At 40.8% G+C, this 18156-nt stretch overlaps 1 protein-coding gene across 7 annotated transcripts in view; it reads left to right on the top strand.

Moving 5' to 3' along the window:
• The first annotated feature begins 550 nt into the window (after positions 1-550).
• The window catches only part of CPEB2 (cytoplasmic polyadenylation element binding protein 2), an 84925-nt gene continuing 67319 nt past the window's right edge, over positions 551-18156 (top strand). The window contains exons 1-2 of one of the 7 annotated variants that reach the window (XM_077815838.1): positions 551-2345; positions 5298-5588. In XM_077815838.1, coding sequence (XP_077671964.1) covers positions 1200-2345; positions 5298-5588 — 1437 coding nt within the window. In that variant the 5' untranslated portion in view covers positions 551-1199. Of the gene's footprint in view, positions 2346-2789; positions 2870-5297; positions 5589-18156 lie in introns of those variants that run through there. The other 6 variants (XM_077815839.1, XM_077815833.1, XM_077815835.1 and 3 more) reach the window with 6 other exon arrangements.

Below are 18156 nucleotides of genomic sequence, written 5' to 3'. Positions count from 1 at the left end.
TCTCGCGTTTTGTTCCCCTCCGGCAAAATAGTTTCTTTAAGAAGCTGTATTCAAGTGTACATCTGCGGACCACACAAATAAATATGTTCTTGGTTAAAGAAGCAGGCAGGTATACAGTGAATTACAATGTGGGGGGGGGGATCGCATTTATCTACCCCTTATTGAAGTGGTAACGCCCGCCCTTTTGGTTGGTGCCGTCGCCCGCCCGGGCCTGCCCGTTCTCGCGCTCTGGCAGTTGGAGCAGCGCGAGAGCAGCCGGCACGACGGTACCGAACCCTCAGTGGAGCTGGCGATTAATGATTAACGAAGACTGGTAGCGTGCGCTCATGAATTAGTAATAAGGGGGCGGGACTCATGATTTATTAATGAGGTCCACCCGCCAGAAGGTGGGGATTGTGACGGAATCGTGACGAACGTTCCGGAGTTCTTAAGGGTGGTGCAGCCGGCTAGGAGCCGGTACTGGGAGTGGGGGAGAAGGATAAGGGGGAGGGGAAGAGCTGTACCCAGCCTCAGAAACAGGCCTATTTGATGGACATGTAAGAGAGGACGGTGACAGCCTCTCTTCACTCAGTGCCCAAGCTAGGGACCCCGTCTCCGTCCCCGCCCAGCCCAGGGGATTATAGAGAGGGGTTACTACGGCGGGTGACCGTTCGGGGTGCTGCTGATTATTATATGCAGGATTGTTAGAGGCGAAGGACTAGACTATAGGGATTTAGTTTGAGGCTCTTTTCACCCGATGAGGAGGAGTATATAATGTGGGAAAGTTTACCCCACCGTGGCGATTATTGTGGTTGGGAAAGAGGGATTTTATGCTGGAGGTGGAGGATTTTTTTTTAATCACAGGAGGGGTTTTTTACCCCATAAAGTGGCTTGTCAGATGCAGGGTTGTTCCTTCCCCCTGCAAGGGTGGGTATTTACCCCTACCCGGGGTCGGTGTGGGTAAGGGGCTTTCTTGAACGCGGGGCTCGCAGATCTTTAAGCCACTGCCTACAACGACTGGCAGCAGCAGCCCCCATCTACGGCTTGGTGTAGGAGGCGCTGCCTACACGCGTCCTTCTCCTCCCTGGCAGCAGCAGCGCCTCACTCCGTCCTGCCCCTCCTCACCCACCCGAACCGGTTCCTCCCTCAGCAGCGTGTCCGGTGTGTCGCCACCGCCCTCTCTGTTGCTGTCGGCGGCGGCTGCTGCGTAGCATCAAAACATGCAGGATGAGCTGCTCCTGGGGGTGACACAGCAGCAGCCAGGGAGCGAGAGGCTGGGCAGCGGCCCCGCAGCAGGACACCCCCCTCTCAGCCACCCCTCCTCTGACTTTAAACCCAGTCTCAGCCCCCACCACCAGGATTTAAACAAGCAGCAGCCGCCACCGCCCGCTCCTCAGCTGAGCCAGAAGAGGAAAGAGTTCAAGCAGCAGCAGCTCAGCAGCCCAGCCCAGCTCGGCAGCAGCCACCCCCTGACTAACCACCACCACCCCGACTATCATCGCCACCCCCTTCAGCAGCAGCACTTCAGCCACCCCGCTGACAAGTACCAGGAGCACAGGCAGCCGCGCCAGCTCCTCAGCGCTCACCCCCCGGAGCAGCCGCAGACAGGGGACTATCCGCCCTACCAGCCGCTCAGCCCAGCCGAGCAGAAGGGCGGCGCAGAGAGGGGGGGCTTAGAGCGGCTCCCCCCTTCCTGCCCGGGGGCACAGGCAGCAGCGGACCCCAATGTGGGGGTGGTTGTCTCCTCCTGTGTGAATCCGCCTCCGTCTCCTCCTCACCTGCAGGCTACAGCCCAGTTGCCCCCCATGGAGTCCCCCCCGAACAGCCACTTGCTGGGCAGCCCCGGGACCCTCTTGCCCGGCGGGCTCGGCTCCGGCTTCAGCAGCCTGCAGAGCTCGGAGATCCCCAGCCCCCATCACCAGAGCGGGGGCGGCTCCTCCTCGGCGGCTTCCCCTCCTCCGCCGCCGCTGCCCGGCTTCGGCACCCCTTGGTCGGTGCAGACCTCGTCGCCGCCTCCGCCGCAAACGCAGCAGCCTCCGGTCTCCAGCAGCAGCGGCGGCGGCGGGAGCCAGATCAGCGCGATGCCTCCGCCGAGCCCGGACTCCGAGACCAGCTTCTACCCGGGGATCCCGTCTTCGATCAACCCCGCTTTCTTCCAGAGCTTCTCGCCGGTGTCGCCTCACAACCCCTGCGCCGGGCCCTTCAGCAGCCCCTTCTCGGCCGCCGCCCCGCCGCCGCCGATGAATTTACCTCAGCAGCAGCAGAACCGGAGATCCCCTGTGAGCCCCCAGCTCCAGCACCAACACCAGGCGGCGGCGGCCGCGGCCGCCTTCCTGCAGCAGAGGAACTCCTACAACCACCACCAGGTGCGGGGCCCGGGAGCTTCGGGGCGGCCGCCAGCGGGGAGTCCCTCCGCATGGGGGAGAGCGCTGGGGAAGCCACTCGGACCCTGGGAGCGGGGCGGGGGGGACGGGGACCTTCCCCCCCCCCGCGCCGAGCGGTGAAAGCAGCGGAGGTTTTATTTGAGCCCCCCCCCCCCGGCTGAAGTTACCCGGCAGCGGGGACAGCACGGCTAGAGCCGGTTGGTGGAAGCAGGGCGGGGCTCCCACAGCCCAGGCTCGGTCTCGGTACTGCAGCGAGCGCCCTTTGGCGGAGCAGGGGGCCTCGGCCCCGTTTCTCTCCAGCTCTCTCCCGCTCCCTGCGCTGCAGAGCTCTCTCGGTGGGCGGAGGGGATCTGGACCCCGTTCCTCCGGCCGGGGTGCCGCAGAGCTCCCGTGGCCCGGGCGGGGGAGGGGCGGGAAGAGGTGTAAATTAATTCGGTTCGGGTTAGAGTTCTGTTGACTGCCCCCTTCTTCCCGACCCTCTGCCTCTTCTACTCTGTAGGTGTCAGGTGAGAAAAAAGCGGATTAAGTAATACGACAGGCCCATTGATTCTTAGTGTCAGTTATGTCCCCCAGACTGATCGATACTTACTGGGTTGTTATAGCTGCCGTCTACAGGCGTCCTTTCCTTAGCTGTCAACAATTTTTTGTTTAGTTTTGTTTGTAATTGCATCTGATACCACTAGTGAAAAGGTCACAATTTCAATGTGAAAAGGGACAGGTTTCCCTCCAGAAAACATGTTTGTTGACCTATTAGCCTCCCTGCTTTTTAAATATACTTTAAAATTGAGAACATATAAATTGACTTGCATAGGCAGGTTTGGTGTTAAGTGAGCTTTTTGATTCATCTGAGAACTGCCAAGATGAATAACTTTTATTTAGAGTTACTTGTGTATGTGGCGATATAGGCAAACAGCAGCTTCACTACTGTATTTCAGATTGTCCCAATTCTCCTGCCTACAGCACCTACTAGTTTAATGGGTGGCATGGAATCCTCATCTCCTATTGGCTAAAAAGGTTGCTTTTCTTCCTGGTTCTGTATGTTGAGAATAAGATAACGTGTCATATTTTGTTCCATGGAGCTGTTCTGCTCTCTCCAGTTAACATATCATACATAGTGTGTGACATTTGCACCATGTTAAGGTTTTTTAGGCCCTTCATGGCTGAGTGTACCATATAGGCCCCATAGTCAGTTTAATTTCTGCTTAATTCTAGTATTAAACCGTGTGGCATTTTACCAGGTAGGTATGATTGGGATTATATGAAGTAGTGTTTATTTTTTTGGTCATTGGCATTCAAAAATTGTATTATGAGAAAATGTATATTGTTTATATGTTCATCTGTGGTGAACATGTTTTTAACATGAATCTTATCACTTAGTTTGCTCTGTTTTTCAACAAATTCCAAAGCAATTAAGAGATAAGACAGCAGCTCTCTCTACCATTAAAATTTGTGAGGAAATCTTTTCACCTCTCACTTCCCTGGCCATAATCCAGTTATGACTTTATGTCAGTTGTAGGTAGTAAACCTAAAACAGTGATGTGAAAGCATAGTTAGCAAGATTAAAGACCTGTTTTAACACTTGACGTTATCTCCAAAGTTTGTTTCTCAATAGAGTGGCTGCCTCTCCCAAAATTCCAACACAAAGCATTCAAGTTTTACAACATAATTATCTATAATTATATAGAACAGGGGTATCTGTCTGAGTATCTGACCACAATGGCTTTAACATACTTTCAGGATTATTTTTAATTTTTATGTCTGTACAGGTCCATCAGTACTCATCATATTTAACCTTTTTTAGTATTTGTCATTAGAAGTACATTATCTTTGAGATAGAGGTGTTACATTTGGATTTCAGATTGGAATTGGATTTATACACCCTCTATTTCATCAAAAAGTGTCTAAAAAAATCCTTTCCAAGAACAGTCAAGTTTTAAATACTTTTATTTTGCTAACTGGACAAACACAGCTCTTTATTATCACCACAGTTCAATGGGTCCACCTCTTGGTAGTATGACAACCATTTCAGTTCACAAATTGGTTTTTAGAATAGATTATTATGTATTGAAGGCAGCAGTAGTGTTTTACCCATTTTCATCCTGAAAAGATCTTTACATTTTTTCTCTGGGGTTAGTCTGAATATGTAAATTTTATTTTGTATAATAGCAGTAAGTCCATTGGATATCAAAACAATCCCTTTCTGAAATAATCAAAAAGCCAGATTCCTCAGGTGGGGCAAAACACTTTTTTGGTTCGCTGACTTCTGCACAGTTATGCCAGTTTACACCAGCTGAGGATCTGGTCTAGTTTGTTACACCAGAAGTTCAAGCTGTAGCCTTTAAAGGCTATTATAATACATTTATATTTTTCGATACACATCCAGGATAGTTACTTTGAACAAATAATTTTGGGTTATCCAGATAGTCTGTGGGATAATCAGTCTTTGTCTTTGTTACTTGAAAACATTTTCCTCTTTATGTAATATTTTAGAATGACCTATGAATTTTTTTTATCCTGCAACTCACTACTTTCTCCTTTACTCACCAAAAAAAAAACAAGTGACCTTCATGAAACCATCTAATGCTAGTCTACAGAGACATATCAAAGGGGCCTGCCTATGTGACAGATTAGTTATGTAATGAAAGTGTGGCAGCTTTTATTGTATTTAAATAACTGTAGGAATGTTCTACCAAGAAATGAATGAAAATCCTAATTTATCATTTTGGCAAATCAGTCATTTTGGTAAAGCAGTCTTGTTTTATGGTTACTTGTATTCAGTTTTCTCCTTTGCCATGGATGTCAGTTTATAGGCAAATGGGAACTCCCAGTTTTTGTACTCTTTACAAAAGCCATCTGAGCGTTTTTTGAGGTAACAAGCAAACTAGGAATGTTTCCCAAAAAAAAAAACTAATCAAATCTTTTTTTTTTTTTTAGCCTCTTCTGAAGCAGTCGCCCTGGAGCAACCATCAGAGTAGTGGCTGGAGCACAGGAAATATGTCCTGGGGAGGAATGCATGGCAGAGACCATCGTAGAACTGGAAACATGGGAATTCCAGGAACTATGAACCAAATTTCTCCTTTGAAGAAGCCCTTTTCTGGTAATGTCATAGCTCCCCCTAAATTTACTCGCTCTACTCCATCGCTGACACCAAAATCATGGATTGAAGATAATGTTTTCCGAACCGACAACAACAGTAATACTCTCTTACCCTTACAGGTAAGAATGGTATGTAACTGGAAACATCTTAATATTTGTCTTTAATTTTGTCTAGCATTGTAAATAGATCTGTTTAACATATTAAGTGATACTGACAACGTTCATGGTGATTTTTGTTTAAAAGTTGTACCTTCTATTGTTACAAGTGTATTGAAAGTGACAATTAACCAAAATATTTTCCAGTTTATATAAAATGCCAGCAGTAGCTAGAATTATTGCTTACTGACTACATGAGGAAAAAAGGAGGAAACTGAAACAACTCTTGCACAGCAACAAGGGAGCAGAAATGCTTTTTAAACTATCAGAGAGCATTTTTAACATTAGTCAATTTAAAACGCTCAAGGCTCCTTTTAAATCTGGGCTGCTTTTATCCCTTAGTTTTTAATGTAGATTAATTTTAGATCTTATCAAACTTCTTGTGGACAAGCCTTTTTATACTGTATTTGTGGACAGCTCCGACTCTTTTTTTAAATTCACCTTTTCATCTTATTAGCATCCTTGCCAATGCCACTCTGTATATGGGTTTTAGTTTTCCCCTATTGGCAGCTTCTTGAGGGATGTCCATAGTTATTTAATGACTGGACCATAGATGCCCTTTGATTTAGAGATGTTAAATGCGAAGAGGAAGAATGGTCTTGGACTGAGTGGATCTGGGTTCAATTTTTGCATCAGACTTCCTATGTATCTTTAGGCCAGTCATCTAATCTCTATGCCTCAGGTTCCTGTCTGTAAAATGGAGATATTTTTTTCTTGAGCCTCTGTCAGGTCTTGTCTAGTTAGTTTGTAAATTCTTGGGGGCAAGGACTGTCGCTTGCTATCAGGCTCCAACCTCAGTTGGTGATATAGCAGCTTATGCATTTACTTTTTTGTTTCAAGGAATCTACATTTAAGATAATCCTTCTACCTTAGAAACTAGCCATTCCAAGTAAGCAGCAGATTACTTCAAGAATAATTCTCTATTTTACACCTTCTTTAGGTCGTCTTTAACTTTAGTACTTTGTCTTGACTTGGGCTTGTAATTTGGGCTAGTGTATTAACAAAATAAGGTAACCTGCAGGAAAGAGTAGTTACAATATTTGTTATTCCCTGCATAGGACTGTCATGCTCTTTTATTTAGAATATATTTATTCTAAACTAGGTCTTATTTTGTCATAATTTTGATCGCTCAACTTTGAACAGTTGCATTTGTGTCAAAAAGCAGATTAATTTTAGTGTAGCTGTGATAATAGCAAAAAATTCAGTCTGGCATTTTTACATAGATCTCCTGGTTTTTGTCATTTTGGCGGTGAGTGGATTTCCTATTGGCTCAACAAGCCATATACCTCTACTTACAAATGGGGCCTGATGGTTACAATACTGAACTTAGTGCCACTATTGATTTCATATGCTTTTGAAGTTTGCTGGGATTGCATCCAATAATGCATTTCTTTTATGGGAAATCCTGCTATCATCCTCTAAAGTCCTATCTCATTGAATGGACTTGCTGACTGGGCTTAAACAGCAGGATTTGTATAATTTTCTTGTTGCTTGTTTGGGTGAGATGATGGAAAGGATGCCACTTCTATACCAAACTACAACTTGACTCATTAAAGATAGAGTTTAGAGTTGCCAGCTTGAGATAGCTGGTGCTCTGCAGTGGAAATATCTTTAAAAACCCCATTCTGAAGTAGACACCTGTAAAATAATCAATTTCATGATTTGGGTTAGGAATATTAGTGTTGTGTTAATCTGTTTGAACAGCATTGCCACAATATGTTAGAGTGCGTATCCTGCCAAGCACAACAAACTTGCATATACTTCAAATATAATTCAATATGTCTAATAAGTGTGTGTGTGTGTGTGTGTATATGTGTATATGTATAGCTTACTGAAACTATTAGAGGACTTCCTCTAATATAAAGCAGCTTGTTTTCAGATCTAAACAAAGTTTGTTTGTTTGTTTCTTTTTACTCATAGCATATAGAAAGCTAATAAAATTTCTATTAACTTAAACAATCATAGGTAGCAGAGTAGAGAAAAGTGTCTGAAGTTCAACCATATAATAATTTGTGCTGATGTTTTTGTTCTTGGTGTTCATAACTTCAAAGCAGAATTATAGACGTACTTAAATACAGTACCTGCAATTGAACTGGCTGCTGAACTGCTTTATGATAGACAAAGAATTTTGTTTTGTCCAGTAATAAACTAGTGTTTAAATCTCACTTGTTTGCTTTTATAAGAATAGTCAAAGGACAGAGTGTGATCTGAACTCTTTCAGTGTTAACCACTTTTATTGCAGAAACATTAAATAGATGTTTTCTATATCCTTATTAAGATGCATTGAATTACTGTGTTCATAATTTTCAATTTTTATTAAATTCTGCCCTACATGGGGTCACTTCCCCACTACGTTGTCTGATGCATGGATTTTGAAATGGTTAAAAAGAAGCTGAACTTCAGTTTAGTTAGAACTGGTGATGGTGATGCTATCTAGGCTTGTGCTGGCAGTTGTGACACAGTCAAATATCAGTCTACTTAATTTGTACTGTGCTTGCCTCGTTCCATAAAAGGTTGAGGTATTCAGGTTGATGATTCTTAAAGATACAGTATCAGTTTTAGCAGATGCTGAATCAGTGCTTTTATATTACTAAATTTATGCCATCTGCTAAACGTAACTATATTGAACAGACATATAAAACCTGCCTGTAGTCCTCCTAACCAATGTTTCTCAATCTTAGTAAAGACTCTTGTTGCCCATGTTCTCCCGCATTTACAATTTGCAGACCTTTTTCACTACTATTTGTGATCACAACACCGTGTCGCAACTACTAAAATAGTTTATATAGAAATAGTTAAAATACATGTTTACATCTTGCTTTTAGATATAAACATGATTATGAGCCAGCACCATGAGATTTGCTCGCTCATTGCAGACCACTAGTGGATCACAGGTTGGAAGTCACTTTTGTAAAGAATTTTCAGGCCTTGTTTACAGTGGAGACTTGCTATAATTGTAGCCATTGGTGTGCCGTAGCCCATGTAGCTGCACTTGTGCAAACCACTATCGTAGACCAGATAAGTCACAATTTGAAAAGTTGCAACTTATTCCTTATCTGAAACTTTGCTTTATTCTCAGAGTCTCCACTGGTGCAGCTACACTGGTGGCTGAGATAAGAGCATGTCCCCAGTGTACACAAGGTCAGGGAGTTGATGATGTTATTTCTAATACATAATATTGCTTGGTATTGAGTATCTGTTCAGTTAACAGTGTATATTAATGACTATTAAAATGTTATGTTTTGATCATGTAGCTTACAAAAAGGAGGGGAATGAAGACCAAACTTTTTCACTGTTGGTATTCTTTAAGTATAAGACTGAGGCATAAGTTTCCTATGTGCACAAACTGGATAGAACTTCATTGACTGCAGTGAAGTTGAATTCACTAATGGTGAATTGCATCGCTAAGATAGGATTTTGAAAAGTGCTTAATTTTGGCCTTACTACTCACATTAGCCTTAGAGGTAACACTCCAGTGGTAAAGTTAGGCCATCATTGAGCGCTTTTGACAATCCCACCTTTTGGCCTGCTCTGCACTACGGCAGTACAGCTATGGTACTGCAGTTGTGCCGCTGTGGGGTGGATACTTCCTAGATTGATGGAAGAGGGCTTTCTATTGATGTAGGTAATCTACCTCTCCAAGAGGCAGTAGCTAGGTCAATGAAAGAATTTTTCCATCAGCCTAGCTGCATCTGTGGTGGAGGTTAGATCGACCCAACTGTCGTGCAGGGTGTGAAATCTTTCATGGTCCTGAGCAGTGTAGTTAGGTTGATCTAATATTTTAGTGTAGACCAGACCTTAAGTTTTACTGGCATAACTATGGCTCTAAGGGGTGTAATTTTTTGCTCTTACACTGGCAAAATTATGCTGGTAAAAGCCCTAGCCTAGATACAGTTATACTGGTATAAGGCACATTATACCGCCATAGTTTATTTTACTTTAACAAACCAGAATAAGCTATACCAGTAAAACTCCTCTACATTGGGGTTTTTGTAGCTTTAAGTATTGTTTACTGGTATAGTTAAAAAAGAGAAACTTAAATATAAACAAGGCCTTCATGTTTATAATTTTCTATCTGAATATCGATAGTACATTATTTTATTTCTAATCTCTTAAAAAACCTTTTTACAAACATTTTTTTAAACTAGTGTAGTACTTGTTCTTCAAAGGTCAATAGTGTTTGTCTGTATGCTCTTGGAAAGAACAAATGTAAATAAAACTTCATTCTGCCAAAATGAATCTGAATTCTGTTCCTGTATCTTTGAGTTCAGGAAATACATTGCGTGTCTGGGTGTCTTTCACGTTGATTTGTCCTTCCTGTTTGTTTGGACTGTGCATACAGTGTCAGTTGTCCTTGAAGCTGATCTGTGTTGTTCACTACTGAAACCTATTGCTGTAATTTGGGATTCTGTACAGTAAGATTGCCTTGGTTGTCCGTCTTTTTTTTTTTTTTTTTTTTGAATTCAGAGTCTAAAATGTCAAATATTCAGTGAAATAAAGCACAGTTTCAGGTGTTTTCAGATAAGTTTGAGTTGTTCTTCACACCAGATATTAAGTTAAAATATTGTTTTAATATTCTAGAGACAGAATAATTTATCAGTTTGTTCAAGTAACTTAATTTTGGATTCTCAAGATATCAGTTTTTCAATATTTGTAATTGATAATATTTGATAACAAAATCCATGTTAAAAGTGCTGAGCACCTAGCAGCTCTCATGAAAGTCTGTGGGAGAGTTAAAATTTCAGCACTTTTAGAATTCAGGTAGCTTATTTAGGTGTTTAAAACATGGATTTAGGAGCCCAGCTTTAGGCAGTTACTTTTTGGAGAAAAGTTGCCTTCATTCAGATTGTACTGCGCTTTAGATCAGTTACCTGGGCCTAGTGCATTTAGGCCCCAATCTTTTGCAGATGGATTGCTGCCCTGTAAGGAGAACCCTTCACTGCAGCTCTGCTTGGTGCAGCAGTCCACCTACAAGCTGTCAATTTCAGGATCAAGGCCTTTGAATGGACAATATTTTAATTTTAAACTTGCATATAGATGTTCAGAATACTGAACAAAATCGATGGACCAAGTCTGTTAGACTTAAAGCCACAAATGTATTAACAAGTTTTTGCTGAACTAAAATACCTATGTTGTTTAACTTACGCAGTTTATAAAATATTGGAAGAATATATTTAAACCAAATACTTTGTTTTATTAACATATGCAAGAACTTATGTAAGGGCTATCTTTTGTTGCACAGCAAAATGTTTGTCAACCAGGCTAATGGAGCAATACTGTATACATTATGACAGGTTTCAGAGTAACAGCCATGTTAGTCTGTATTCGCAAAAGGAAAAGGAGTACTTGTGGCACCTTAGAGACTAACAAATTTATTTGAGCATAAGCTTTCGTGAGCTACAGCTCACTTCATCGGCTGCATGAATGCATGTATGTATGTATGTATGCAACCGATGAAGTGAGCTATAGCTCACGAAAGCTTATGCTCAAATAAATTTGTTAGTCTCTAAGGTGCCACAAGTACTTCTTTTCTTTTTGTGTATACATTATAATTCTAGTTACCGAAGAGTTAGCAATGAAAGAAGTTTTATATTGTCCAACCGATCTCATTGCCAAACCATAATTGTTCTCTGAGATTATGAGCTTTTTCAGGTTTAAATAACTAGATTTTACTGCCGCATTTGAAAGACTATTTTATAGGTGATGGTTAGAAAACTTTTCCTGATGATGATCGGTCTAAATTTTGCTTTTCTCAGTTTCAAACAACTATTCTTAGTTATTTTTTTAAACCCCTGAACAACTTCCCCCTTCATGCTGACACCCTCCAAATGTCTAGTTTGTTGTCCTTTTTAGTTATTTTGACCACGCTATGCATACATAGGTTTTTTTTTTTTTTTAGGCTTTCCTCATGCGTCAATCCTGCCAAGTCTTTAATCATCTTTGTAGTCTGTCTGGATTGCTTCCAGTGTTTCAAAGTCTTTTCTTAACCTGGACCACTTGGGGGTGGATGCAGTGAATGCTATATGTCTGCGTAGGTAAATATTTCAGCAAAAATGACTTGTATAGTTGGGTAGCAGAACTGTCATGTTGTTGTTGTTGGACCTTTTCTGTAAATATATGCAGTAATGCGATCTTAACTTGAAAACATGTTTGGTGTTCTCAGGATGACTGCCCCTAGATATCTGCTAAATGTTACATTTGTTAGCTACTTTATGTGGTGTGGGTAGTGGTAACCTACTTTCCTTCCTGAGGTAATTTTTTGTTTCTACTTTTTTGTAAGCCTTCTGTCCAATTTCCATAAAGCTAAACTGTAATGAGCCATAGGCTTTACAGTTGCAGTTTCTCAGTATGTATTGAAAAGCTATTTTATGGATCCTTAATGTCTTTAAGTCTTCAATTATTTTTATTTTTCTAGTTTAGGATATACATTTGATGTTTTTATAATATATGCTTAACTGATAAGATTATGATGGGGAGCCCTCTACCAATGTACATGTATAGAAATACTTTCCTAAAAATGTACTGTTTGTAAGTTGGACATTTCACTTTATTGGTAATCACCCATTGTATTCAAGCTTTAACAGAATGTAATAGAAACATACATACGGTTTATTGGAAGTCACTAATTATTTTGTGTATAGAAACTAAGATCTTTTTGAGCTTTAGGCTGGTTAGGAAGAGGATGAAACAGATGGGACAAGGTTAGCTTAAAATAATCATTTAAATTAATGTTTTTGGTGTAGCAAGAGTTGAATTCACTGTAAAATCTTGCTCTTCACCAAAAGATCTTACTCTTAATATAATGAAAAAGACAATGATCTTATGTTTGCTTTATTATGAAGCAGATCATGGTAGGCTTCCTCAGAACGTCAAGATTTGTTTGAATAAGGTTTTCTGAAAGGAGTTTGTATTTTAGTGTATTTTTAACTCATTTGAAATGGCTCTCGAAAAAAGAGGGTTTAAATTATATATGATAACATGAGAACTCCACATCTCTTCCACCCATTTTTTAAATGATTTGGAGAATTCTAGGACAAAATTGCAAATGTGATGGTGTACATAGCATTTTCCTAGCATCAGTTCTTATCAGTTTTGCTGGTGCTAGTGGGAACATATCAGAAATTGAAAGGAATAGAGGCCCTTGTTTTGAAGTCATGTATTATTTGGGAATCAAATATGGTCCTTCACTTCCTGGACCATTAGTGATATGACAGGCAGCACACTGCCTCCAAAGTAAGGTTGCACATTATGCTAGCAGTATTATATGGGTGACTGAAGAAAGGGTCTTGTTTAACTCCACTCTAGAAGTAGTAACATTCAGATCTCTTCAGCCAGGAAGACCACACCGAAACATTCTTTTTAAATGTGAGAAGTTGGAGGAAACTAAGAGGTAAACAAACTATGAAAGAGAGATTAGTAGAAATAGGGTTGAGTTTGTTAGAATCAATAAATACATGAAATCCAAGGGGTAGGTAAAAATGAAGTGGCTAATTTGTATATGCTTTTTCAGTTAGTAGTGAAATTGGTGCCTTAGAAAGCATAAAGTCCTGTCCCCCTAACTTTAGATCTATTGAAAAATTTAACCCCTGAAAATGTATTCTGTTAGTGTACTACTTTGTGCTAAGTTGACTGACAGGACTTCTAGTGACATATTGCATCTGATGGTTAGAATAATTAATGCTTCTATGACAGGTTTCAGAATGGTAGCCGTGTTAGTCTGTATCAGCAAAAAAAAAAACAAAAACAAAAACAAGCAGTACTTGTGGCACCTTAGAGTCTAACAAATTTATTTGGGCATAAGCTTTAGTGGTCTAAAACCCACTTCATCGGATGCATGCAGTGGAAGATACAGTAGGGAGATATAATATACACAGAGAACATGAAAAAATGGGTGTCACCATACCAACTGTAACAAGACCAATCAATTAAGGTGGGCTATTATCAGCAGGAGAGGAAAAAAAAACTTTTGTAGTGATAATCAGAATGGCTCATTTCAAACAGTTGACAAGAAGGTGTGAATAACAGTGTGTGTATGGGGGGGAAATTAGCATGGGGAAATAGTTTTTAGTTTGTGTAATGACCCATCCATTCCCGGTCTTTATTCAAGCCTAATTTAATGGTGTCCAGTTTGCAAATTAATTCCAATTCTGCAGTTTCTCATTGGAGTCTGTTTTTGAAGGGTTTGGTTTTTTTTGTTGGAGATTTGAGACTTTTAGGTCTAAAGAAAAGGAGTACTAGTGGCACCTTAGAGATTAACCAATAGGTCTGAAATTGAGTGACCAGAGAGGTTGAAGTGTTCTCCAACTGGTTTTTGAATGTTATAATTCTTGACAAATGATTTGTGTGCATTTATTCTTTTGTGTAGAGATTGTCTGGTTTGGCCAATGTACATGGGAGAGGGGCATTGTTGGCACATGATGGCATACATCACATTGGTAGATGTGCAGGTGAATGAGCCTCTTATGGTGCGGCTGATGTGATTAGGTTCTGTGATGGTGTCCTTTGAATAGATATGTGGACAGAGTTGGCAACGGGCTTTGTTGCAAGGATAGGTTCCTGGGTTAGTGTTTTTGGTGTGTGGTTGCTGGTGAGTATTCAACTGTTTGAAATGAGCCCTCCTGATTATCACTACAAAAGGTTTTTTTTTCCTGCTGATAATAGCCCACCTTAATTGATTGGTCTCATTACAGTTGGTATGGCAACACCCATTTTTTCATGTTCTCTGTGTGTATATATATCTTCCTATTGTATTTTCCACTACATGCATCCGATGAAGTGGGTTTTAGCCCACGAAAGCTTATGCCCAAATACATTGGTTATTCTCTAAGATGCCACAAGTACTCCTCATTTTTTTTGTTGATGCTTCGGCTGTGTGAAACACTTGTAAACATTGCTTCTGAAAAGTCAGCTGACAGATCAAGTTTTCTCTAAAATATTTTCCTTATTGTAAGAGTCTTAAAATGAACGAAATTATAGCTTGTAGGGGAATTGAGGGTATCTTTGAGGCTAAGTAGATTTGTTGTAAACTTTCAGTTTCAGTTCATTGTGTTGTATTTTGAAACTGCAAAACTATTGAAGCACCAGAAGATTAGATCAAGCAGGATTCAAGCTCTTCTGTATTCAAAACAATGAAAAGCTAATAAGAGAATCTGGCAACTAATTCACTGTGCAATTTTTTTGTAATACAAGAAACTCATTAAAATGCTCATGAAAAATTCTTGGCCACCCAAAGTAGTTTATGTAATTATCTTTTATTGGCCCAACTTATGTTGGTGGAAGGTACAAGCTTTTGAGAGATCTTCTTCAGGACTGGGGAAGGAAGCAGAGTGTCTGAGCTAAATACAAATTGGGGCAGATTGACTGACTCCTAAGGGATAACACACAGTAGGTGGTCACTTGAAGTGGGTAACTGAGTGATAGATTGTTATGCATCAGGGGTTAAAATTGGGCATTTAAAGGTAGCAGGAGGTGTGGGGGGTTACAGATTGTTGTAATGAGCCATAAAACCAATGTCCCCTTTGAGTCAGTGGTTTTTGGTGCCTAGCAGTTATGAATGTATGTTCCCAGGATCACCTTTTGAAGGTGTTGTGCAAGTTTCCTTGGAGGATGAGTATAGAAAGATCAGATATAAAGTGATTGCTTTGTGAAAAGTATTCTCCAGTGGGTGATATGGTGTTTTTGTGTGTTATCATTTTCCTGTGTGAATTCATTTGTCGGGACATTTAATGCACTTGATGAGGTATACCACAAGTTGTGATAAGCATATGTAGGACCCATGAATCTTGAAAGGTGTGTTGTGGCAGGGTATTGATCATTTTAGCAGTGGAGATGTGTTTGCAGATTTTTTTCATCTGTTGTTCTGGCAGGGTCTGGTGCCACTTGGAGTTGGTGGTGTGGTCTGTGGGAAGCTTGTATCTGATGATGACCTTGGTGAGGGTGGTTTGAAGGCCAGTAGAGGGGGTTTGGGAAAGATTTCTTTCAGAATGTAATTCCCATCAAATATGGATTGTAATTGTTTGATTCCCCCATATGGGTTCCAGTGTGAGGTGATAGTGACTATTGGGGTGTGCTGTCGATGCGTTTTTCTTTTCTGTATTGAAGTAGGCTTTTCGAGGGTATTTGCATGGCCCATTCCATGATGCAATCTACTTCCCTGGTGAAGAAAAATTTGTTAGTCTCTAAGGTGCCACAAGTACTCCTTTTCTTTTCTCTGGTGGAGTGTCCTGGTTTAGTGAAGGTGGCTTTAAGAGTGTTCAGATGTGTATCCTGGACTTTCTCTTCAGAGCAAATACTGAGAAATAAGAGTGCATGTCTGTAGATAAAAGTTTTTGGTATGTCCTGGGGTGGTGGTAAATGTGGTGATTGGTGCGTTCTTGATATGGTTGTTAGTAGGGTTCCATTGTTTAAGCTAATTGTGATGTCCAAGAAATTGATACTGGTGTGGCAGTGTTCTAGATAGTTTGATGGAAGGGTGGTAATAGTTGAAGTTGTGATAGAAATCTATGAAAGAGCTTAGGTCTTCTGTCAAGAGGATGAAAACAACATTGATGCAGGTGTATTGCTGCTTTCGTGGTACATTTTTCCAGAACTTCTTTTCTAATTCTTGTATAATTATCAGCTGCTTGAGAGTCTCAATAGTATATTAGTGTTCAAACGAACGTATTCTGCCATTCTCTACAAGCACAGTATTGTTTACTCCATTTTATTCTCTGTTGATCAGTCTGTTAGTCTCAAAGTCACCTTTGACAAAGTTTTTTACAAAAACGTGAGGCTAACACAAAGTATTATACTTGCAAGGTATCATTCTCTCCTTATGACTGATTCAGTCTGTATTGTCACTACTTCAGCAAATTGATGAATGGATACACGAAGATTTGTAACGAGTCACGTAACTAAGCTGAACTTGTGTTAGTGGTCAGAACAATCCCCTTTCAAAGAGCTAGTTGTGACCTTTCCTTCTGGACATCGAGCTTAATGTGGTGACGTACACACAGACTTCTTATAGCAACACTTTTTGGTGTTCCCTTAGAAAGCAAAGGCCTACACTTGATACCTGCACTCTGTAAAGCTGCATTGGCTGCCTATTTAGGGAGTATGCTTCAAACTTTTACTCCGATAGTTCTTAGTTGAACAAAGACTTAAAATTGGGCTCCGTACCCAAAGAAATTTCTACTTTTCTTGGGATCGTTAAGTTTGGGCTAGCTGATTACACTGTATAGTTGAGTGTATGGCTAGGAGTGGTCTGTCAATTTTGAATGCTTACTCCCTAGATGTCTGCCAAAGCTCATTGGTTGCATCTTTCAAGGCAAGGCTAAAGGCTTGTGTATTTTGTAGGCTTTATTATGGTGTAGTAGGTTAGGATTTGGCCAGATTAGATATCTAGCTATTTATTTTGGTGCACTAGCTAGTGTTGTATGTTTTTTGTGCAGTGTTGAGATGCTTTTTGCTTTCAAGTGTTTTAAAAATGAATGATAAACATTTCAAGACCACACTGTGGCTGGTCTTGCTCAGGGGCATAGTGGACACTGTGGTACAACGGTCCTTTCGTCCTTCCTTCCACACTTTTTAAACTTCCTTGCAGGGGCAAGACATGCTTAGAGTAGGTACCCAAAAAGGAGTGATATAAGGATAGGACTATGACCCCTGTATATTCACCATTGGATATGTTTACAAAGGGGATCCCAAGGGTAGTAGACCCCTATTCTACAGTATTCTTTCCTATCTACCTCAGGGGACTTCTAGTCAAGTCAGTCAGAATTCCTTCTGGGATTAACATCTTTTCACCACCCCAAAAAGAGCGAGTGTCACAATCTGCCCTTTAACAGGAAGAATTTATTCCATCTGTCACCTCTATAGTCATGTGGCAATAGTCTAACCAAAAGAATCTAAACTGTAAGACACTTGAACTAGAACTTTGTTACATAGATGTATTAAATGCCACAAGCCACAAATACTTGAATAACTGCAACTAGTTGCATAGTCAGTAATACTGGTTATGAATTTCAAAATCTTACTGGTGTTTTCAGATGTGTTTAAGTATAGTATTCTATCTGTAGCTTCCTAGCCAGTAAATCAGAAGTTGTATGTTAAGTTAGATCAAAAAAAATCTTTATTTCGCTATCACTGACCATACAATTCCTATAGTTTTCCTGTTGAAAAACATTGGTGGGGAAAATTTCCAACCAGCTCTAATATGCTAAAAGTTGTAAAGCTAGAAGCTGCACATGTTGTTGCTTCTGTAGGACAAGCTCATTGCCTGTGCAGGCTTAACTTGTTCCTTTTGTACATTTGCAATAACATTGTCTTCATGAAATTATTAAACTTTCTTTCTTGCCTCATTCAGTGCACAAAACAAATGGTGGTCGCTTACTGAGCAGTTATTCAGTATTCTCCTTTTTCACATTGTTCAATGAGTGGACCTGTGCCTTATTTACTGCATGCTATTCAAACCCTACTCTGAAGATGGAATTATTAATTTCCTCAGGGTTTTTTCTGTGGTGCTCATCACTTTGGTATCTGTTTCACAAATAGCAATGAATTA

The sequence above is a fragment of the Eretmochelys imbricata genome, chromosome 4 (assembly GCF_965152235.1).
Source record: "Eretmochelys imbricata isolate rEreImb1 chromosome 4, rEreImb1.hap1, whole genome shotgun sequence".
Taxonomy (NCBI): Eukaryota; Metazoa; Chordata; order Testudines; family Cheloniidae; genus Eretmochelys; species Eretmochelys imbricata.
The sequence above is the reverse complement of the archived record's forward strand: the minus strand, read 5'-3'. Positions and strand labels throughout refer to the sequence as shown.